At 41.9% G+C, this 23,857-nt stretch overlaps 1 protein-coding gene across 1 annotated transcript in view; it reads left to right on the top strand.

Annotated features, from left to right (window-relative positions):
• The first annotated feature begins 2,620 nt into the window (after positions 1-2,620).
• The window catches only part of dna2 (DNA replication helicase/nuclease 2), a 34,404-nt gene continuing 13,167 nt past the window's right edge, over positions 2,621-23,857 (top strand). The window contains exons 1-6 of the mRNA XM_021580991.2: positions 2,621-2,995; positions 10,520-10,576; positions 11,149-12,197; positions 12,351-12,524; positions 23,145-23,328; positions 23,425-23,573. Coding sequence (XP_021436666.2) covers positions 2,966-2,995; positions 10,520-10,576; positions 11,149-12,197; positions 12,351-12,524; positions 23,145-23,328; positions 23,425-23,573 — 1,643 coding nt within the window. The 5' untranslated portion in view covers positions 2,621-2,965. The remainder of the gene's footprint in view (positions 2,996-10,519; positions 10,577-11,148; positions 12,198-12,350; positions 12,525-23,144; positions 23,329-23,424; positions 23,574-23,857) is intronic.

Raw genomic sequence — 23,857 nt, 5'->3', positions numbered from 1 at the left:
CTTCACAGCGACGAGAGAGACTGATCAACAACTACAGGAAGTGTTTGGTTGAAGTCATTGCAGCTACAGATGACAAAACCAGTTATAGAGTGTAAGGGTCAATTACTTTTTCACACAGCTGCATTGGGTGTTGCCTAACTTTGTTTATGAAATAAGTATGTAATTGTTGTGTTATTTGTTCACTCAGTTTCCCTCTATTTAATATTAGGTTTTGGTTGAAGATCTGGTAACATTCAGTATCAAAAATATGCAATGCGTTTTAGGTTATTGTCCTGCTGAAAGGTGGATTTGTCTCCCAGTAGCTTGGTTTCCATTAATTTGGCAACAGATTTCCATGTGAATATTCAAATAAAGAGAATATGCACATTTTCCAACCAGTGGTGTGTTTCCATCAAACTTGTTGCAGATAAAACAATCTGTGTGTGATGACGTACTGCACACAATTTACTTTTCACTTAAGTTTTTATGTACCAAATATTTGTTTAAGTTCAATGTGTTTCCATTGCGTTTTCAACAAAAACTATTGCATTAAATAGCAAATGTGCGTACTCTGGTCTTTGTACGTGCGCTCTAACCATCAGCCCGCAGATACACTGCAGGTAGGTTGTGCGGGTAGGCTCATCTACATGATGAAATCATTATGGATAAGAGCAAGAGTATTTGTATTTGTCAAACGGCAGTCAAGTATCGATCATCATGTCACCAGAATACGACTCTATATTTATTAAGGAGCGTCAAGATCACCACGCACTTTCACCACCCTGTGAAGTTCATCATCATTTATTTTATCTGTAGCCTAATAAACTGCATGATTTCCAGAGTCGTAGTGGGAGTACCACATACCATGTCATTGCGTGACTCCAAGTTTACTTCGATATGTTGGTTGTTATATCAATATTTGTGCATAAAGGCATTTCCACCTCCATTTCTTGCACAATTCATTACTTCGATATGTTGGTTGTTATATCAATATTTGTGCATAAAGGCATTTCCACCTCCATTTCTTGCATAATTCATTTTACCGACACAAAAAGGTCCCACCATGTCAAATGAACAAATGATCTGTCAGCCTTTATAAAATTGTACCGAACTTCCTGTTTGTATCACAGGTGTCTTGATTTAAAAAAAATACGGTTTGACTTTACTTGCAAAAAAAACGTGGAAATGTGGTTAGTGTCTGTTGGAAAGCAGACTGAACCAGGTTTTCCTCTAGGACTTTGCCTGTGCTCTATTCCTTTTCTTTTGATTCTAAAACACGTCCTAGTCCTTGCCTATGACAAGCTCACCCATAACATGATGGAACTACCAACATGCTTAAAAATATGAAAAGTGGTACTGAATGATGTGTTGTGTTGGATTTGCCACAAAAATAATGCTTTGTATTCCGGACCAAAAGTGAATTTCTTTGCCAAAGTTTTTGCAGTATTACTTTAGTGCTTTGTTTTGGATGCATATTAGAGAAATAGTTTTTTTCTCTACAGCCTTCCTTCCTTTCATTCTGTAATTTACAGTAGTATTGTGGAGTAACTACAATGTTGTTGATCCATCCTCAGTTTTCTCCTGCCACAGCCATTTAACTCTGTAACTGGTTTAAAATCACCTTTGGCCTTATGGTGAAATCCCTGAGACGTTTCCTTCCTCTCCGTCAACTGAGTTAGAAAGGACGCCTGTATCTTTGTAGCGACTGGGTGTATTGATACGCCATCCAATGTGTAATAATAATTTCACCATGCTCAAAGGGATGTCTGCTTTTATTTTTTTATATTTTTTTACCCATCTACCAATAGACGCTCTTCTTTAAAAGGCATTGGAAAACCTCCCTTGTCTTTGTAGTTGAATCTGTGCTTCAAATTCACTGCTCGATTGAGGGACCTTACAGTTAATTAAATTCAGGCTGTAACATGACAAAATGTGAAAAAAGTCAAGGGGTGTGAATACTTTCTGAAGGCACTGTACACACAATTAACCATCATGAGTAGGCCTAAGGAACTAAGAAAATACTTGAAAATAACCCCTATTTAATCTCTAGGGAAAAAATTGCCGGAAATTGATGGTTTGCTGTATGGATCAGATGAGATGGAGGTTATTACCACTAAATAAATTATTCGGAAAAGTTTGCCACATAATCTTTTATCCCATCAGGTTGTGTCACAGTTTGGGAACCACTGCAATATATTTGTTAGGAGTACAGTTAAGAATGTGGACATTGTGGCCTTTATAGCTATGGTGATTAATGGCACTGCCAAGATGGAGAGGAAGTCCAGGAAAATATATACAGTATCATTGTGGATGTGGCAGAACGGTTCCTGGGACTGAAAGACTTCTCAGCAGTGGAGTTCCATAGAGTATTTTCACAAGCTGTACCACCTTCACAGGTCATAGAGTCTGTGAAGGGAGATATTAAGATTTGAGGTAAGAAAGAAGTGGGAGCTCTGGGGGTTTTGGTTTTGTCAATGTATTTGTTTTATTGTTTTATTTTGGGTTGGTTAAGTACATTTTCCCTATCACGTATTGGTTTTATTTTTTCCCTTGGTTTTTTTCAACCCCGTCCAGTTAGCGGCGGTAATACACCATTTTGGTTTGTAGTCTGCCATAAAACTCACAGACGAAGAAGAAAATATTATGGAGTGGGAGTGTCTTGATTCTAACTACCATGAATGCTTTTAGCGCGAAAAATAAGAAGGAACGCATAGCTGGCAATGAATGAAATAACCTGAAATAGCTGGCTAGCCAAGTCTTTTGACGAGGTTGGCTACCTTTTTATATGTAACCGGTAGGCATTTGAGATGTATGTGTGATTAGTGAAGTAATACGTTTCCAGCTAGGAACTAGCTAACGAAATATGTAAGCTTGCGTTAACTAAAGTAATTTAGCCACTCAGGTTAGCTGCAGCTATCTAAAGCTAGTCATCTAAGTTAGCTATCCTCCAAACACACATGCACGTCGTCAGATCTCTAACGTTACAATGCAGAGGACCAAGTTAAAGAAGAACTCTGTGAGTATTTGCACATTTTTATGATGCATGTAAAAGTAATAGTTTGTCACATGAATACGTAACGTTAGCTCGCTAGCTCGCAGGGTTTCCCGTAGCTCTTCATGACTAAGTTCCATTACATTACACATAGCTAAAGTAGCCATTGGACTAAGTCGTCTTCTGTATGGGGGAGATTTGTTAAAAGCCCAGAAGTTCAGTCTGAACATTAACACGCGTTACTTGGTATGGTTTTGTAAACATAAGGACCTTTCATATCAGCAAGAAATGATTTTCAAAAACTAACGGTTGAATTGAGACACCTTGTGCATATTCTAAAACATGGGGGTGGACGATTTTCTTCTCATCTTGAAAAAAATGATATTAAAGTAAATTAATCCGCCATCATTAACACGATGGAAAAATCTAATGATTTATTGAGTTATACAACGGGGGTATAATCATGAATGCTGATTGGTTAAAAGTGCATTCCAGCCGTTGTCTATTCCACAAGTTACTGCAGGCATTTTAACATCAGATGGTCACCTCAACTTCCGTCTGTTTTCCATAAACGTGCTGTAAAATCGATATATGGCCTTTTGGGTACACTCACCCTAACAAGGTGTGTATCAATTATTTTGATTGAATTTGTGTGTATATATACGCACACAATTAAGTGATAAAGCCTGAGAGTGTTTCAAACTGTGCCAATATATCTTCCAAACGCCGGCTTTGACGGCATTGTCACTTTTATACAACTCGTTACCAACATATTCAAATAATGATTGCCATATTTTCATTAAACTTAATTTTGATATATGTATTCATACTTTTTCATCCTTCCACAAGATATAGTCACAAACCAAATATAGGGTTGCAACCCAGTCGTTCAGTCTTTTTGTTCTGTATCTATGGACGCGACCCAGTCATTCATTCTAAATGTTCCATTGCCATCCAGGCTGGCAACGTTCTTATCCCTTGCTTGCTAGCTAGCCAACTACAGCTAACTTACAGTCACGTAACAACAGTAGCTACATTTGCATAAGCTGTTCTCTAGTGACTTTTATTTGGATACATCCATAAAAATGATGGCAGCTGATTCATGATTTCAACTAGCTGAGAAACGCTGCCTTCCTCTCGCTCTCGTCCCAACCATGTTCATTACAATGGGACAGCTAGAGATCAAATTTGAATATTGAAACAATGTTGCAAATGTCGGAGATAGACAGCAAGGTCTAGGATGCTAAACGGCTTGCATTCCCCGAACACCTGTGTATAAGCCTAACTCAGAAAGTGTAGTTGTGTCAATAGAGGAACTCATAAATGTATGGATCTGTGCTAAACTGCAACAGGTAAGCGAAATATCAACATTTACTTGGGGAGGGGTGATCCAAGGGTTGTCAAATGTATTTGTTTTTGCTTTGGGGAGGGTTTCTTTTTTCTATTGGGCTCAGGGTAATGTGTGTGTTTACCTTGTTTACATTTTCTCTTCTGATTGTATTTAAGCAAAAAGGCCAGAGGAGGTGTAGATGCTGTATGGCTTAATGAAATGCGTCACAATGTAAACTGGGCATTATTTAAGCAATAAGGCCCGAGGGGGTGTGGCATATGGCTAATATACCACAGCTAAGGGCTGTTCGTATGCGCAACGCAGAGTGCCTGGACACAGCCCTTAGCCATGGTATATTGGCCAAACACCACAAACTACCGATGTGCCTTTTTGCTTTTATAAACTGGTTACCAACATAAATATTTTTGGGGTCATACCCGTGGTATACGGTCTGATATACCACGGCTTTCAGCATTTAGGCCTCGAACCACCCAGTTTATAATTTACTTATAAACAATTGCTTGACTTACTTCTGATATTACCCTAATAAAGTTTATAAATGTTTGTCAATGTTTAGTATGGTATGTCTATTATTCAACTTTAGCTACTGCAGGCCTATGATATGAAGGCAATAAGTGAAATAATCTGTCTGTAAACAATTGGTGGAAAAATTACTTGTATCATGCACAAAGTAGATCTCCTAACCGACTTCCCAAAGCTATAGTTTATTAACAAGAAATTTGTGGAGTGGTTGAAAAATGAGTTTTAATGACTCAAACCTACATGTATGTAATTTTCTGACTTAGTTGTACATTTAATTACTTCCTCTACTGGTTGTCTGGGTGGTTGGTCCGTATGCTTTGGACTAGAGGTCGACCGATTAATCGGAATGGCTGCTTTAATTAGGGCCGATTTCATGTTTTCATAACAATCGGAAATCGGTATTTTTGGACACATTTATTTTTTTTACACCACTGATCTTTATTTAACTAGGCAAGTCAGTTAAGAACACATTCTTATTTTCAATGACGGCCTAGGAACGGTGGGTTAACTTCTTATAGTATAGGGGACGGTTTTAGTGCCACTTGGGCAAAAAACAGGGGAAATGCAGCGAAGCAAATTAAAAAAAATATATATATATAAAAATCAAACTTTCATTAAATCACACATGTAAGATACTCAATTAAAGCTACACTCGTTGTGAATCCAGCCAACATGTCAGATTTGAAAAAGGCTTTTCGGCAAAAGCATAAGAAGCTATTATCTGATGATGGCACAACAGTAAACAAAGAGGGTAGCATATTTCAACCCTGCAGGCGCTACACAAAACGCAGAAATAAAATATAAAACATGTATTACCTTTGACGAGCTTCTTTTGTTGGCACTCCAATATGTCCCATAAACATCACAATTGGTCCTTTTGTTCGATTAATTCCGTCCATATATATCCAAATGTTAATTTATAAAGCGCGTTTGATCCAGAAAAAAACTGCTTCCAAAATGCGACACGTTCACTACAAAATATTTCAAAAGTTGCCTATAAACTTTGCCAAAATATTTCAAACTACTTTTGTAATACAACTTTAGGTATTTTTAAACGTTCATAATCGATCAAATTGTAGATGGGTTTATCTGTGTTCAATACAGGAAGACAACAAACCATGCTACTTTTCAAGTCTTGCGCAACTCTCAACAGTGTTACGCAGTTCGTAGATGGCCTACTTCTTCATTGCACAAATGAATAACCTCAACCAAATTCCAAAGACTGGTGACATCCAGTGGAAGCGGTAAGAACTGAACCAGTTCCCAAGAAATATCGTTTGCCAACAAGAACTCACTGAGCAGACGGAGACCAAAAAAAAAAAATCTGAAAGTTTAGTCCTTGGTGTTTTGCCTGCTACATAAGTTATGTTATACTCAGACATGATTCAAACAGTTTTAGAAACTTCAGGGTTTTCTATCCAAATCTACTAATAATATGCATATCTTATATTCTTGGCATGAGTAGCAGGAATTTAAAATTGGGCACGCTATTTATCCAAAAGTGAAAATGCGACCCCCTATCCCAAAGAGGTTTTAACTGCTTCGTTCAGGGGCAGAAAGACAGATTTTGACCTTGTCAGCTCGGGGGATCCAATCTTGCATCCTTACAGTTAACTAGTCCAACGCAATAACGACCTGCGTCTCTCTCGTTGCACTCCACAAGGAGTGTTACGCGAATGCATTAAGCCAAGGTAATTTGCTAGCTAGTTAAACTTATCTTATAAAAAAACAATCAATCATAATCACTTGTTAACTACACATGGTTGATGATATTACTAGATATTATCTAGCGTGTCCTGTGTTGCATATAATCTGATTGAGCATGCAAGTATCTGACTGAGCGGTGGTAGGCAGAAGCAGGCGCGTAAACATTCATTCAAACAGCACTTTCGGGTGTTTTGCCAGCAGCTCTTCGTTGTGCGTCAAGCATTGCGCTGTTTATGACTTCAAGCCTATCAACTCCCGAGATGAGGCTGGTGTGACCGAAGTGAAATGGCTAGCTAGTTAGCGCGCGCTAATAGCGTTTCAAACGTCACTCGCTCTGAGCCTTGGAGTGGTTGTTCCCCTTGCTCTGCATGGGTAACGCTGCTTCGAGGGTGGCTGTTGTCGTTGTGTTCCTGGTTCGAGCCCAGAGAGGAGCGAGGAGAGGGACGGAAGCTATACTGTTACACTGGAAATACTAAAGTGCCTATAAGAACATCCAATAGTCAAAGGTTAATGAAATACAAATGGTATAGAGGGAAATTGTCCTGTAATTACTACAACCTAAAAACGTCTTACCTGGGAATATTGAAGACTCATGTTAAAAGGAACCACCAGCTTTCACATGTTCTTATGTTCTGAGCAAGGAACTTAAACGTTAGCTTTCTTACATAGCACATATTGCACTTTTACGTTCTTCTCCAACACTTTGTTTTTGCATTATTTAAACCAAATTGAACATGTTTCATTATCTACTTGAGGCTAAATTGATTTTATTGGTGTATTATACGGTGGGGCAAAAAAGTATTTAGTCGGCCACCATATTGTGCAAGTTCTCCCACTTAAAAAGATTAGAGACCTGTAATTTTCATCAGAGGTACACTTCAACTATGACAGACAAAATGAGAGAGAAAAATCGAGAGAATCACATTGTAGGATTTTTAATGAATTTATTTGCAAATTATGGTGGAAAACAAGTATTTGGTCAATAACAAAAGTTTCTCAATACTTTGTTATATACCCTTTGTTGGCAATGACAGAGGTCAAACGTTTTCTGTAAGTCTTCACAAGGTCTTCACACACTGTTGCTGGTATTTTGGCCCATTCCTCCATGCAGACCTCTAGAGCAGTGACGTTTTGGGGCTGTTGCTGGGCAACACGGACTTTCAACTCCCCCCAAAGATTTTCTATGGGGTTGAGATCTGGAGACTGGCTAGGCCACTCCAGGACCTTGAAATGCTTCTTACGAAGCCACTCCTTCGTTGCCCAGGCGGTGTGTTTGGGATCATTGTCATGCTGAAAGACCCAGCCACGTTTCATCTTCAATGCTCTTGCTGATGGAAGGAGGTTTTCACTCAAAATCTCACGATACATGGCCCCATTCATTCTTTCCTTTACACGGATCAGTCGTCCTGGTCCCTTTGCAGAAAAACAGCCCCAAAGCATGATGTTTCCACCCCCATACTTCACAGTAGGTATGGTGTTCTTTGGATGCAACTTAGCATTCTTTGTCCTCCAAACACGACGAGTTGAGTTTTTACCAAAAAGTTATATTTTGGTTTCATCTGACCATATGACATTCTCCCAACCTTCTTCTGGATCATCCAAATGCTCTCTAGCAAACTTCAGACGGGCCTGGACATGTACTGGCTTAAGCAGGGAGACACGTCTGGCACTGCAGGATTTGAGTCCCTGGCGGCGTATTGTGTTACTGATGGTAGGCTTTGTTACTTTGGTCCCAGCTCTCTGCAGGTCATTCACTAGGTCCCCCCGTGTGGTTCTGGGATTTTTGCTCACCGTTCTTGTGATCATTTTGGCCCCACGGGGTGAGATCTTCCGTGGAGCCCCAGATCGAGGGAGATTATCAGTGGTCTTGTATGTCTTCCATTTCCTAATAATTGCTCCCACAGTTGATTTCGTCAAACCAAGCTGCTTACCTATTGCAGATTCAGTCTTCCCAGCCTGGTGCAGGTCTACAATTTTGTTTCTGGTGTCCTTTGACAGCTCTTTGGTCTTGGCCATAGTGGAGTTTGGAGTGTGACTGTTTGAGGTTGTGGACAGGTGTCTTTTATACTGATAACAAGTTCAAACAGGTGCCATTAATACAGGTAATGAGTAGAGGACAGAGGAGCCTCTTAAAGAAGAAGTTACAGGTCTGTGAGAGCCAGAAATCTTGTTTGTAGGTGACCAAATACTTATTTTCCACCATCTGCAAATAAATTCATTAAAAATCATACAATGTGATTTTCTGGATTTTTCTTCCTAATTTTGTCTGTCATAGTTGAAGTGTACCTATGATGAAAATTACAGGACTCATCTTTTTAAGTGGGAGAACTTGCACAACTGGTGGCTGACTAAATAATGCCCCCCCGCTGTATTAAGTTAAAATAAGTGTTCATTCAGTATTGTTGTAATTGTCATTATTACAAATAAATACAATTGTAAAAAAAAAAAAAAATCTGCCGATTTAATCGGTATCGGCTTTTTTGGTCCTCCAATAATCGGTGTCGGCGTTGAAAAATCACAATCGGTCGACCTCTACTTTGGACACTGTCACTAAATTCCAGACGAGCTTCAATGCCATACAACTCTCCTTCCATGGCCTCCAACTGCGCTTAAATGCAAGTAAAACTAAATGTGTGCTCTTCAACCGATTGCTGCCCACACCTACCCACCCATCCAGCATCACTACTCTGGATGGTTCTGACTTAGAATATGTGGACAACTACAAATATCTAGGTGTCTGGTTAGACTATAAACTCTCCTTCCAGACTCACGTTAAGCATCTCCAATCCAAAATGAAATCTAGAATTAGCTTCCTATTTCGCAACAAAGCATCCTTCACTCATGCTGCTAAACATACCCTTGTAAAACAGACTATCATACCGATCCTTGATTTCGGCAATGTCATTTACAAAATAGCCTCCAACACTACTCAGCACATTGGATGCAGTCTATTACAGTGCAATCCGTTTTGTCACCAAAGCCCCATATACTACCCACCACTGCGACCTGTATGCTCTCGTTGGCTGGCCCTGGCTTCATATCCGTTGCCAAACCAACTGGCTCCAGGTCATCTATAAGTCAATGCTAGGTAAAGGGCCCAACTTCTCAGCTCACTGGTCACCATAGCAGCACCCACTCGCATTACGGGCTCCAGCAGGTGTATTTCACTAGTCACTCCCAAAGCCAATTTTTCCTTCGGCCGCCTTCCAGTTCGTTGCTTCCAATGACTGGAACGAACTGCAATTATCACTGAAGCTGGAGACTCATCTCTCCCTCACTAGCTTTAAGCACTAGCTGTCAGAGCAGATCACTGCACCTTTAAATAGCCCATACAACTACCTCATCATATTGTTATTTATTTTGCTCCTTTGCACCGCAGTACCGCTACTTGCACACTCATCTTCTGCACCTCTATCACCCCAGTGTTTAATCTGCCATACTGTAATAATTTTGTCACTATGGTCTATTTATTGCCTCAGCCCCCTTATGCTCCCTCATTTGCACACACTGTATATATACACTTTCTCTATTGTGTTATTGATACTGTTTATTCCATGTGTAACTCTGTGTCGCGCTGCTGGAAATTTGAGGCAAAATATCCACAAGAAAAGTATTACCAAACATACTTTTCAAAATGCTGGTAGTGCATTCAGATTTCACCTGAAGCATGCGCACACAATGTAAATACATGCATGAAATTCATACATACTAGCAGCTCGTGCATGTTACTTGATTTTGCACATGCTTTATGTGACAGAAGTCAGAGTGCACTAGTACCAGCTTTTTTACCAAATCAGTTTAATACTTTCCTGTGGATATTTTGGTCTCGTTACGATATGATAACTGATTCAGAGGGGTTGGGTTAAATGCGAAAGACGTGCATTGTTGTACAACTGACTAGGTATCCCCCTTTACCCTAACACCACAAAGGTTCTATGCTAATTTGCTGTACTTTGTCCCAACGATAGGTAATTGGAGACCATCAGAAGACACTCTCTTCATTTTTCTACCCAAACAAACTCAAGGTGAGTGCTTCACAGCCGGTAGAGTTTGGCATATACTATGATATTTTTATTTTGGACTCGGGTGAGTTTATTCCGCTGTTTGGGCGCACATTGTTTTCTGGAGGCAAGCAGAATTTCAGGGAAAGCCTACTCCCCTTCCTCGGTGATTGCTCAACAGTAGGGATTATTCAATAGTCTTTGTCATTCAATGAGAGACAACTCGTTTTATGCAACAACAAAAAATCATAACTGCACCAAACATCTTAGTCGCGCAATTTTACATTCAACTAAGATCTTCTGCAAAACATCAAAATGAATGACAGATTTATTGAGTTAGATTAATTCGGACTATTTAGAAGAAGTGTATACTGGCTATGGCGACCTCAATGGATTTAACGATTGCTGCTTTTTTCTCGAATTTTCAAGCATAGGTCTTTTTAAGGGAGCATGTGAACATACTCGTTCGGTTAGCAGAGTTGGCTAGGCACCAACTGAACTGAAGCATGCTGACGCCTTTACCGTTTCTTATTGAATTATCCTCACTCTGTGTACAATTGTTGACAAACTTAAGTCTGACCTTGTGTTGGTTTCAGGAGTCAACGCCTCCCTCAAAGAGAACTATATGCAGCATAACTGAGATGGACTCGTCAAATGTCACCTCTAACCAGCGCAGTGTCCTGGGAGGCATTGAAAATTCTCCCCTGTCTTTTGACCTCTTATCTGTCCCAGAGACCCCCGACAGCCAGATCAGAACCTCTCACCCTGCCAGAAAGCCTGACGATGGGCATCTCTCTCCTATCTGCCGCAGACCGTGCTCCAGAGGGGTCAGCTTAATAAGGGAAAATTCTCCCAAGGCAGCTATGTTCTCCCTGAGGAGTAAGATCAGTCCCCCGCCTCAGGTACAGACGAGCACCAAGAACAGTAACATGCAACGTTGCTCTGTGAAAAGACTGTTCAGTTCCGATGACTTGCAGGTTGCCAAGCGTCCCAAAACCATGCCAGTAAAGAGGCCCTCTATTAGCCCTTTGCGGAAGCCTCTCCTTCATGGAGAGGAATTCCTGAGCGAATGCTTGCAGGTCATTGATGACACTCAAAACTCCAAAGGTACGAAATTCCAGCAGGGCACAGGCCTAGTTGTCAAAGCTGTGAATGGCAGAAAGCCATCCAAGGCTGGTCAGATACACTTAGGTTACAGTGTATTGACATCAGGTGCCAAGGAGAAGATTAGAAACGTCATGCCATCATTAAAGCCACTGTCTGTCAAAAGAGCTTCGTCCTTGTCCTCTAATGAGAGCTCTCTCCCCAGCAGCTTGAGTGAATGTGAAGAGGAGTGTGCTTTTACGGTCATTACAGAACAGAAAGATGCCACAGAATATAATGGCTGCCCTACAGACTTGAATACAAGCGGTGGGCATGTGATAGCAACTAGCTTTGAGAAGCCTAGTAGTGTAAAAACTATCCTTCCGTGTCCACCCAATCCCAATAAGAGCTTAATGGAAGTTGAAAACAGTGCTGTCAGAGACTGTGGCACTGATGGGAAAGGAGTAACATCAGAAGACCACCTGGAGGGGCTGGAGGACAACTGGTTTGATGACAAAATGGAGGAGATCTTCAGTAACACTGAGGAGAAATCCAATGCTGGGTATGATGAGCACATCTAACTTACTAGGCATCGTTTCAAAAAAAAAAAAAAAATGGAATGGATTTTTTAAAATATGCCTGAAATGCCTTTCTTCTGGTATGGAGTGATATTTGTGCATATAAAATTACCCTTTTGTTGTTTTTCACTAACCAGTAAAAAGAAAGGCATCCCAGACCATGTTATTCTGACCACTGGGCTGCACAACCGCTACTGGATACTAGATGTGCAGGAGATCCATGGTGCTCGTGGCTCTGTGGAGAAACATCTGACCATCACTGCCTCCAAGACCTCCCATCCTACTGAGATTTGTATTCTGAAGGATGGATGGTAATTTTCTGCACAATACATTATTTTACATACCCAAATGAGTGGACAAAACATTAACACCGCTCTTTCCATGACACATTCTGACCAAGTGAATCGAGGTGAAAGCTATGCTCCCTTATTAATGTCACTTGTTAAATCCACTTCAATCAGTGGAGATGAAGGGGAGGAGACAGGTTAACAAATGATTTTTAAGCCTTGAGACATGGCTTGTGTATCAAATGTTATTTGTCACATACACATTTAGCAGATTTATTTATTATGGATCCCCATTAGCTGCTGCCAAGGCAGAAGCAACTCTTCCTGGGGTTGAGCAAAATTAAGGCAGTTTATACAATTTTAAAAACATTACAATACATTCACAGATTTCACAACACTGTGCACTCCCAATACAATCTAGTGTGTTTCTCCTTGAAGTTGCGAGTAGAGGTTTTTTTAATACAATCAATGACCTGGACAACGTTGATTCTTGTTTTTTGGGGGTTTAGCTATACAGTGCCTCTATACAATGTGTGTGATGTTAGGTGTTCTATTGACTTGAATATGATTTGTGTGTGGCTGGTTTGAGTTTTGGTAGCTACCACTACCACATATCTACAGTACAAAATCCATGTGCACATGTGTTTGTAGTGCGTATGTTATTGTGTGTGAATGCATGTCTGTGCCTATGTTTGTGTTGCTTCACAGTCCCTGCTGTTCCATAATGTGTGTATTTTTTTTATTTTTTATATATATATATATATTTTTTTTTTTTCTGCTTGCATCAGTTACTTGATGTGGAATAGAGTTCCATGTAGTCATGGCTCTATGTAGTACTGTGCGCCTCCAATAGTCTGTTCTGGACTTGGGGACTGTGAAGAGACCTTTTGTGGCATGTCTTGTGGGGTATTTAGGGCCTTATCTCATACGCAATTATTTTAAATCCCAAAATTCAGTTTTTTTCTCTTAAAAAAATCTGTGTTTTACGCTAATTTTATCATCAGAAAGAGTTTCTAATAATGTGAATGAATAAAACGTCGATTTTATTAAGATGTATAACAGTACATTTGTAATGATGCAATACATCATTGCACAATTTTTTTTATTAAGGCAAGTGCTTCAATACAGAGTTCTAAGTTTTTCATTATAAATTTTAAAAAGTAATGCAAGAATCTAGGCAATATGCAAAACCTAGAGTTATACTTATGTAAAAATATGTTTTTGTTTTTTGTAACACTTGTGAAGCACTTTATTTGAACTTATAAATGGAAAAAAAGATGAATGCAAGAATCTAGGCAATAATGCAGCAATAGGCAAAACCTATGGAACTACCTTATGATCTCCTATGTCTGTCCATTGTACGTTTTCCATCTATCACAGATATCTCCATTGAGGTACATGATTGTCAGCCTCTGTGTTTAGCTCGGTGAGTGCTTCTCGCTTGTTTGTGAGTAAAGTATTGTATTTGCTGAAACTCCTCTGTTGACTGAACTGACTGGGAAGTAGATGTAGGGCACTGCCACTTCTGCAACTCTTGGGAATCTTGCACTCAGGCCCCTCTAGTAATCAGCAAGCTACAAAGCAGGTGAGGGCTCCCTGGACACACAGTGGTGATAGGCAATCCATTCTTCACTGAGCTCTGTTGATGGGCTTGCTATGGATTTCAGTTGTGTGTAGGCATCAATCTGCTTTTCCATGGCTGGAGCCTGCCTAGGATTGAACACCCTAGCCAGCCTGTAGACCTCTCTGGCTGGATGTGTGTCCCAGTGCTTTGAGAACTTTGAAGGCCAAGTGGAATGCATCATGGAGATGGTCAAGCACCTCCCTCTCTCCAATCCCCATCCTTCTCAATAGCTCATCTGTCTTGGCACCATACCCACATGTTTTTGCCGTTCCATTCACTAGATAAGAGCCCAGGTCCTCCATGACATTGTATGCAGACACTGGTTCCTTCCAGGATTGACAGAGTTGTCATCAGTTTGGAGCAGCCCTCTGAGATGCAGGTTAGCTTAACAGTGAAGGCCTGCACCTTCTCCTCTGTTTCCAGCTGGCTGAGGATGTTTGTGACTGCCTGGGATGATGACTTTTCTGCCAACAAAAGCTCTGTACAGATGAACATGCTGTGCATGGTACTTCACCTGGAGCTATTTCACCTGGAGATCACTGCTCTAGGAGGAGCCTTGGCCTGCACAAACTCCTTCATAATGAGGAAGCTCACCCATCTTCTCTTTCTGGCAGGCTTCTTGAAGAAGACCTCTCATCCATGTCACAAGTGATGCAACTTCAGAAGTATTTGTAGTGCTGCCAGGTCTCACCCACCAGATTGATGACATGGCAGAGACCAGTTACATGGACACTGTTGGGCATCACTCATTTCAGAACCTCCTTGTATGCCTTCAGGCAGTAGGAGGCATTATCTGTGACTGCCCAGGCATCATTCAGGTTCAGATCGTTGCTGTGGAGGGAGGCTAGTATAGCTTGGGAAAACGTTGAGTAGTTGCTTCTGTCCATGAAAATGACATCCACCAGAAAGTACTGGTTTTCAACACCTGCAATGAAAGATAAGGACAAACTGTTTTAACCTAAAATAAGTGACAAAATAAGTCATTTCAAGTGTAAAAACAAACTAGATACAGCGATAGTTAGCAGCTGTCTGCCTCTCCATTTAGCTGACATCGCTATATTTCACCACGATAGCTCGTTGTTTGGAATATCACAATTTGCATGCGGACAATTCACATTGCAGAATGTATATGTAGGCTAATGCAACGGTATATCAATGGGCTGTTAAATTAACTCACCAATGACAATGTTTAGACCGCTGCAATCCCTTGCATCTGTTGTCTTGTCAACAACCACCCCAAACCTCTTCCCACGGCTCTTTTGTAGAACGACAGTCATATGTTGGTCGAACACACAGAGCAGGTGAGTTTGACCGAGGCTGCTCTCATTTTCGGGCAATGCTCCTCCCTGTTTGTAATGCTTCACTAGAAACAGCTGTAGCTTTCTTCGCTTTTCTAAGGGGATTTCAGACTCGGTGCACACAGCCACAAAGTCCTGAAATAAATTGTCTTAAATCTGCAAATGCGCTTGCACTAGTAATGGTAGTTTGAAGAGGCGTGCTCTGGCTAACACGGTGCTTTTCCTTGTTCTTCACATGGGCTTTAGATTTTAAGTGGTCATCGCACATTTTTACGGGTCCAATCAATAGTACGCTGACAGAACTTTCAAAACAGCTTATCGCCTGACTCATAGTTTACTTGGCTGTCATAGACGGCCTCTTCTACACGTTTCTCAGTGACAGCCAAGTTGTGAGGTGACGTAAGGGTCCTAAACTTGACCGACCCCCTCTTAAAACACGGCAATCGAAAACGGAAGTATTTCTCTATGCCTACTTGTCTGTAATTTCACAGTTGTCATTTAGGTTACTGCAATAATTAGGCCTACTTTTGATTAAAAAAATCAATTTCAGCCAAATTATAGAAAATTCCTCGATTCCGTCCCAGTTTTCCGCATTGCGGAAATCATAGGGCTCTAGGTATGCATGGGTGTCCGAGCTGTGCACCAGTAGTTCAAACAGACAACTCGGGGCATTCAACATGTCAATACCTCTCATAAATACAAGTAGTGATGAAGTCTATCTCTCCTCCACTTTGAGCCAGGAGAGATTGACATGCTTATTATTAGCTCTGTTTACATCCAAGGACCAGCCATGCTGCCCTGTTCTGAGCCAATTGCAATTTTCCTAAGTCCTTTTTTGTGGTACCTGACCACACGACTGAACAGTAGTCCAGGTGCGACAAAACTAGGGCCTGTAGGACCTGCCTTGTTGATAGTGTTAAGAAGATAGAATAGCGCTTTATTATGGACAGACTACTCCCTGTTTTAGCTACTGTTGTACTCCAAGCAGTTTAGCCACCTCGACTTGCTCAGTTTCCACATTATTTATTACAAGATTTAGTTGAGTTTTAGGGTTTAGTGAATGTGTCCAAATTACAATGGGATTAGAAATATTTAGGCGTAACTTATTCCTTGCCACCCACTCTGAAATGTAACTGCAGCTCTTTGTTGAGTGTTGCAATCATTTCAGTCGCTGTAGTAGCTGACGTATAGTGTTGAGTCATCCGCATACATAGACACAGCCGGTGGCGGCATGTCATTAGTAAAGATTGAAAAGGGCCAAGACAGCAGCCCTGGGGAATTCCTGATTCTACATGTATTATGTTGGAGAGGCTTCCATTAAAAATGTTATTGCGGGTGTAGCGAAATGCTTGTCCCTAGCTCCAACAGTATCTAACAATACACACATTTTTAAGTAAAATAAATAAATATATAAATATTAGGACGAGCCACGTCAGGGAGTGGCATTTACTAGAATACAGTGTTTATACATATGAGATGAAAAAATATGTATGTGAACAGTATTAAAGTGACTAGTGTTCCATTATAAAAGTGGCCAGTGATTCCAACTCTGTGTATATAGGGCATCAGCCTCTAAGGTGCGTGGTTGAGTAGTCAGGTGGTAGCCGGCTAGTGATGGCTATTTCAGTCTGTTGGCGTTGAGATACTGCAGAAGCTGTTTTTCAGTCTCTCGGTCCCTGCTTGGATGCACCTGATCTGACCTCCCCTTTTGGATGGTAGCGGGTTGAACAGGCCGTGGTTGATGTACTTGATCGTTTTGGCCTCCCTATGACATTGGGTGCTGTAGGTGTCCTGGAGTGCAGGCAGTGTGCCCCCGGTGATGCTTTGGGCAGACCGTACCACCCCTGGAGAGCCCTGTGGTTGTGGGTGGTGCAGTTGCCGTATGACCAGGTGGTCATACAACCCAAGAGGATGCTCTCAATCTGTAAAAGTTTGTGTGGGTCTTCGATGCCAAGCCAAATTTCTTCAGCCTCCTGAGGTTGAAGAGGCGCTGTTGCACCTTTTTCACCACACTGTCTGTGTGGGTGGATCATTTCTGATTGTCAATGATATGTACGCTGAGGAACTTGAAGCGTTCCACCTTCTCTACTACAGTCCTATCTGTGGATAGGGGTGTGCTCCTTCTGCTGTTTCCTGAATTCCACAATCAGCTCCTTCGTTTTGTTGAGGGAGAGGTTATTTTCATGGCACCACTCCGCCAGGGCCCTCACTAGAGGTCAACCGATTAATCGGCCGATTTCAAGTTTATATTTTTTCATATTTTTATGATTATATTTTGTTACACATTTATTTAACTAGGCAAGTCAGTTAAGAACATTCTTATTTTCAATGACGGCCTTGGAACGGTGCGTTAACTGCCTTGTTAAGGGGCAGAATGACAGATTTTTACCTTGTCAGCTCGGGGATTCATTTTTGCAACCTTCTGGTTACTAGTCCAACGCTCTAACCACCTGCCTTACATTGCACTCCACGAGGAGCCTGCGTGGCAGGCTGACTACATGTTACGCGAGGGCAGCAAGAAGCCAAGGTAAGTTGCTAGCTAGCATTAAACTTATAAAAAACAATCAATCTTCACATAATCACTAGTTAACTACACATGGTTGATGATATTACTAGTTTGTCTAGTGTGTCCTGCGTTGCATATAATGGATGCGGTGCCTTTTCATTTCTCATCGAATCACAGCCTACTAATCACAGCCAACCGGGTGATTTAGCACTGTCATTCCACCAAACCTAACCATAAATATCAATGCCTTTCTTTAAAATCTATACACAAGTGTGTATATTTTTAAACCTGCATATTTAGTTAATATTGCCTGGTAACATGAATTTCTTATAATTAGGGAAATTGTCACTTCTCTTGTGTTCCCGTGCAAGCAGTCAGCGTATATGCAGCAGTTTGGGCCGCCTGGCTCGTTGCGAACTGTGAAGTCCATTTATTCTTAACAAAGACCGTAATTAATTTGCCAGAATTGTACATAATTATGACATAACATTGAAGGTTGTACAATGTAACAGCAATATTTAGATTTAGGGATGCCACCCATTAGATAAAATATGGAACGGTTCCGTATTTCACTGAAAGAATAAACGTTTTGTTTTCGAAATGATAGTTTCCGGATTCGACCATATTAATGACCAAAGGCTCCTATATCTGTGTGTTATAATTAAGTCTATGATTTGATAGAGCAGTCTGACTGAGCAATGGTAGGCAGCAGCAGGCTCGTAAGCAGTCATTCAAACAGTACTTTTGTGCGTTTTGCCAGCAGCTCTTCGCATTGAAATGAGCTGTTTATGACTTCAAGCCTATCAACTCCCGAGATGAGGCTGGTGTAACCGATGTGAAATGGCTAGCTAGATAGTGGGGTGCGTGCTAATAACATTTCAAAAGTTGCTCGCTCTGAGACTTGGAGTAGGTGTTCCCCTCGCTCTGCAAGGGCCGCGGCTTTTGTGGAGCGATGGGTAACGATGCTTCGAGGGTGGCTGTTGTCGACGTGTTCCTGGTTCGAGCCCAGAGAGGGGCGAGGAGAGGGACGGAAGCTTTGCTGTTACACTGGCAATACTAAAGTGCCTATAAGAACATCCAATAGTCAAAGGTTAATGAAATACAAATAGTATATAGCGAGAGTCCTATAATTCCTATAATAACTACAACCTAAAACTTCTTACCTGGGAATATTGAAGACTCATGTTAAAAGGAACCACCAGCTTTCATATGTTCTCATGTTCTGAGCAAGGAACTTAAACGTTAGCTTTTTTACATAGCACAAATTGGAACCATCAGGAAGTCCAGGACCTAGTTGCACAAGGTGGGGTTCAGACCCAGGGCCCCGAGCTTGATGAGCTTGGAAGATACTATGGTATTGAATGCTGAGCTATTGTCAATTAACAGAATTCTGACGTAGGTATTCGTCTTGTCCAGATGGGAAAGGGCAGTGCGATGGTGATTGCGTAGTCTGGATCTATTTGAAGTGGGGCTAGGGTGTCCGGTAAGGTGGAGGGGATATGATCCTTAACTAGCTTCTCAAAGCACTTCATGATTACAGAAGTCATTTAGTTCAGTTACCTTTGCTTTCTTGGGTACAGGAACAACGGTGGACAACTTGAATGAAGCAAGTGGGGGCAGCAGACTGGTAAGGAGAGATTGAATATGTATATAAACACTCCGGCCAGCTGGGCTGCACATGCTCTGAGGACGCGACTAGGAATGCCGTCTGGGCCGGCAGCCTAACGAGGGTTTGCACACTTAAATGTCTTACTCACATTGGCCACGGGGAAGGAGAGCCCACAGTCCTTGGGAGCAGGCCGTGTCAGTGGCACTGTTATCCTCAGAACAGGCGAAGAATGTGTTTTAGTTTGTCCGAAAGCAAGAGGTCGGTGTCCGTGCCTTGGCTGGTTTTCCATTTGTAATACGTCATTGTCTTTAGTCACTGTGTTCGTGTGAAGGTCAATTTTATTCTCTGAGGCTACACGGAACATATCCCAGTCCAAGTTATCAAAAACAATCTTGAAGCATGGATTCTGATTTATTGGTCAGACAATCGTTGAGTAGACCTTAGCATGGGTCCTTCCTGTTTGAGTTTCTGCCTATAGGAAGGGAGGAGCAAAATGGAGTTGTGATCTGATTTGCCAAAGGGAGGGTGGGGGAGGGCCTTGTAGGTGTTTCAAAAAGGCTAGTAGCAGTGATCTGTTTTTCCTAAGTGAGTACTACAGTCAATTTGTTGATAGAACTTCGGTAGCGTTTTCTCAATTTTTCTTTGTTAAAATTCCCAGCTACAATAAATGCGGCCTCAGGGTATGTAGTTTGAAGTTTGCATGAAGTCCAGTGATGTTCCTTGAGGGCCATCTTGGTATCGGCTTGAGGGGGAATATACACGTCTGTGACTATTTGAGGTATTCTAGGTTGGTGAACAAAATGACTTGATTCTATATGTTATCACAATCCCACCATGAGTAGTTAATCATGAAACATACACCTCTGTCTTTCTTCTTCCCGGAGAGTTCTTTATTTCTGTCTGCGCAATGTACTGACAACACAGCTGGCTGTATGGACTGGGACAGTATATCTGGAAAGAGCCATGATTCTGTGAAAAAGTGTCACAGTCCCTGATGTCTCTCTGGAAGGATATCCTCGCCCTGAGCTCGTCTACTTTATTGTCCAGAGATTGAACATTAGCGAGTAATATTCTCTGAAGTGGTGGATGGTGTGCACCCCTCCTGAGTCAGACTAAAGTCCACTCCGAATACCTTCTCCGCTGGCGGTGTCTTGGAACAGCCTCTGGGATAAGTTCAATTGTCCTGGTGAGTACAAACAAAGGATCCAATTCGGGAAAGTTGTATACCTGGTCGTAATGCTGGTGAGTTACCGAAGCTCTGATTTCCAAAAGTTATTTCCGGCTGTATGTAATATAAAAACAAAACTGGGTTAATAATGTAAGAAATAATGCATAAAAACAAAATCCTGCAATGTTGCTTAGGAGCTAGAAGCAGAGCTTCCATGTCTGTTGGCGCATCTTACATATGTGTCATTCAGAGGGTGAATGGGCAAGACAAATCATTTAAGTGCCTTTGAACAGGGTATGGTAGTAGGTGCTAGGCGCACCGGTTTTGTCAAGAACTGCAACGCTGCTGGGTTTCTCACGCTCAACAGTTTCCCACATGTATCAAGAATGGTCCATGCTCCAAATACAACAGGTGTAGATCTTACAGTGAAATGCTTACTTACAAGCCCTTAACCAACAGTGCAGTTTAAGAAACTGTAACTTATTTATTTACTATATGAACCGAATATATTTTTGTATTTAATATTTTTTTTAAACCAGAAGAAAATAGAAAACTAACTATAGCGCAACAATAAAATAACAGTAATGAGGCTATGTATAGGGGGTACCGGTACAATGCGTGGAGGCACAGGTTAGTCGAGGTAATATGTAGGAAGAGGTAAAGTGACTATGCATGGATAATAACCAGAGTAGCAGCAGCATAAAAATGGCGGGGTCACAATAAAAATTGTCCGGGTAGCCATTTGATTAGCTGTTCAGTAGTCGTCTTATGACTTGGGGGGTAGAAGCTGTTAAGCCTTTTGGACCTAGACTTGGCGCTCCGGTATCGCTTGCCATGCGGTAACAGAGAGCGTCTATGATTAGGGTGGCTGGAGTTTTGACATTTTTAGGGCCTTCCTCTGACACCGCCTGGTATAGAGGTCCTGGATGGCAGGAAGCTTGGCCCCAGTGATGTACTGGGCCGTACGCACTACCCTTTGTAGTGCCTTGTGGTCAGCGACTGAGCAGTTGCCATATCAGGCGGTGATGCAACCAGTCAGGGCTTGATGCGCTTGATGGTGTAGCTGTAGAACTTCTTTGATGATCTGAGGTGACGTGCCAAATCTTTTTATTCTCCTGAGGGGGGAAAAGTGTTGTTGTGCCCTCACGACTGTCTTGGTCTGTTTGATCCATGATAGTTTGTTGGTGATGTGGACACCAAGGAATTCAGTTATCAACCTGCTCCACTACAGCCCCGTTGATGAGAATGGGGGTGCTCGGTCCTCCTTTTCCCGTAGTCCACGATCATCTCCTTAGTCTTGATCACGTTGAGGGAGCGGATGTTATCCTGGCACCACACTGCCAGGTCTCTGACCTCATCCATATAGGCTGTATCATTGTTGGTGATCAGGCCTACCACAGTTGTCGTCGGCAAACTTAATGATGGTGTTGGAGTCATGCTTGGCCATGCGATCATGGGTGAACAGGGATTACAGGAAGGGACTGAGCATGCACCCCTGAGAGGCCCTTGTGTTGAAGATCAGCGTGACAGATGTGTTGTTACCTACCCTTACCAGCTAGAGGTGGCCTGTCAGGAAGTCCATGATCCAGTTGCAGAGGGAGGTGTTTAGTCCCAGGGTCCTTAGCTTAGTGATGAGCTTTGAGGGCACTATGGTGTTGAACGCTGAACTGTAGTCAATGAATAGCATTATCACGTAGGTGTTCCTTTTGTCCAGGTGGGGAAGGGCAGTATTGAATGCAATAGAGATTGCGTCATCTATTGGGACGATATGCAAATGAGGTGGGTTTCTGGGATGATGTTTGTGAGCCTTGACCAACCTTTCAAAGCACTTCATGGCTACAGACGTGAGTGCCATGGGTCGGTAGTTATTTAGGCAGGTTACCTTTGTGTTCTTGGGCACAGAGACTATGGTGGGCTGCTTGAAACATGTTTGTGTTAGACTTGGTCAAGGACAGGTTGATAATGTCAGTAAAGACAGTTGCTAGTTGGTCAGCGCATGCTCGGAGTACACGTCCTTGTAATCCTTCTGGCCCTGCGGCCTTGTGAATGTTGACCTGTTTAAAGGTCTTACATGGGCTGCGGAGATTGTGATCACACAGTCGTCCGGAACAGCTGGTGCTCTCATGCATGCTTCAGTGTTGCTTGCCTTGGAGCATCCAGCCAAATTGACAACTGTGCGAAGCGTTGGAGTCGACATGGTCCAGCATCCCTGTGGAACATGTTCGACACCTTGTAGAGTCCATGCCCTGACTAATTTAGGCTGTTCTGATGGCAGAACTCAATATTAGGAAGGTGTGCTTAAAGTTTTGTACACAGTGTATCGAACTCAAAAGATTTTTGCCCGTTTTAGAACGTGATTCTGGGTAATATTGCTCAAGTTTACTTTCAGACAAACAATGTAGTTCATGTGAAAATAATAGTACGGCTTGCCTTCTCTAGGGAGTCGACACCAGTGTCCACGGGTGATGTGGTTCACCTGGAGGGCCAATGTGTCTCAGGTACCTGGCTGATAGACAGGGAGTCAGGATTCTTGGTGCTTCTCCCTGACGTGCTCATATCTGGCACTAGCATCGCCAGCGGGATCCGCTGCATGAGACGGGCCGTGCTGGGGGAGATGTTCAAGGTATGACCATGAAATACCAGGCTCAGTTATCCTATCTGTTTATGAATTGATTGACGACCTTATTGTAATGATATGTAATCCTCACCTTTGCCTTAGTGTTTCGACGGAGGCTCCAAACAGATGTTGAACGGTACGATAGTTCATGACATCTTCCAGAAAGCTGCAATGTCTGGAGACTTCTCTATGGAAAGGCTGCAACTGCTGGCCAACCAAGCCCTGCTCAGCCCCAACTACCTGGGAGACATGTAAGAGTCATTATACTATACCATACAATGCCATCATACATTGACATTGGGAGTTTCTTAGGAAATGTTAAAGGGATACTTCAGTATTTTGCCAATGAAGCCCTTTATCTACTTCCCATGAGTCAGATGAACTTGTGTAGACCATTGATCTGACTTTGTGTAGTTTGAAGGATATTGCTAACTGTTGTTAGCATGCTAGTAGATAGCATAGACTTGTAGTCATTGCGCTAACACTAGTTAGCAACTTCCTTCAAACTGCACACAAAGTCAGATAAATGGTCTCC

Source organism: Oncorhynchus mykiss, chromosome 23, assembly GCF_013265735.2.
Source record: "Oncorhynchus mykiss isolate Arlee chromosome 23, USDA_OmykA_1.1, whole genome shotgun sequence".
In the NCBI taxonomy this organism is placed as follows: Eukaryota; Metazoa; Chordata; class Actinopteri; order Salmoniformes; family Salmonidae; genus Oncorhynchus; species Oncorhynchus mykiss.
This window is presented reverse-complemented; position numbering and strand designations above follow the sequence as displayed.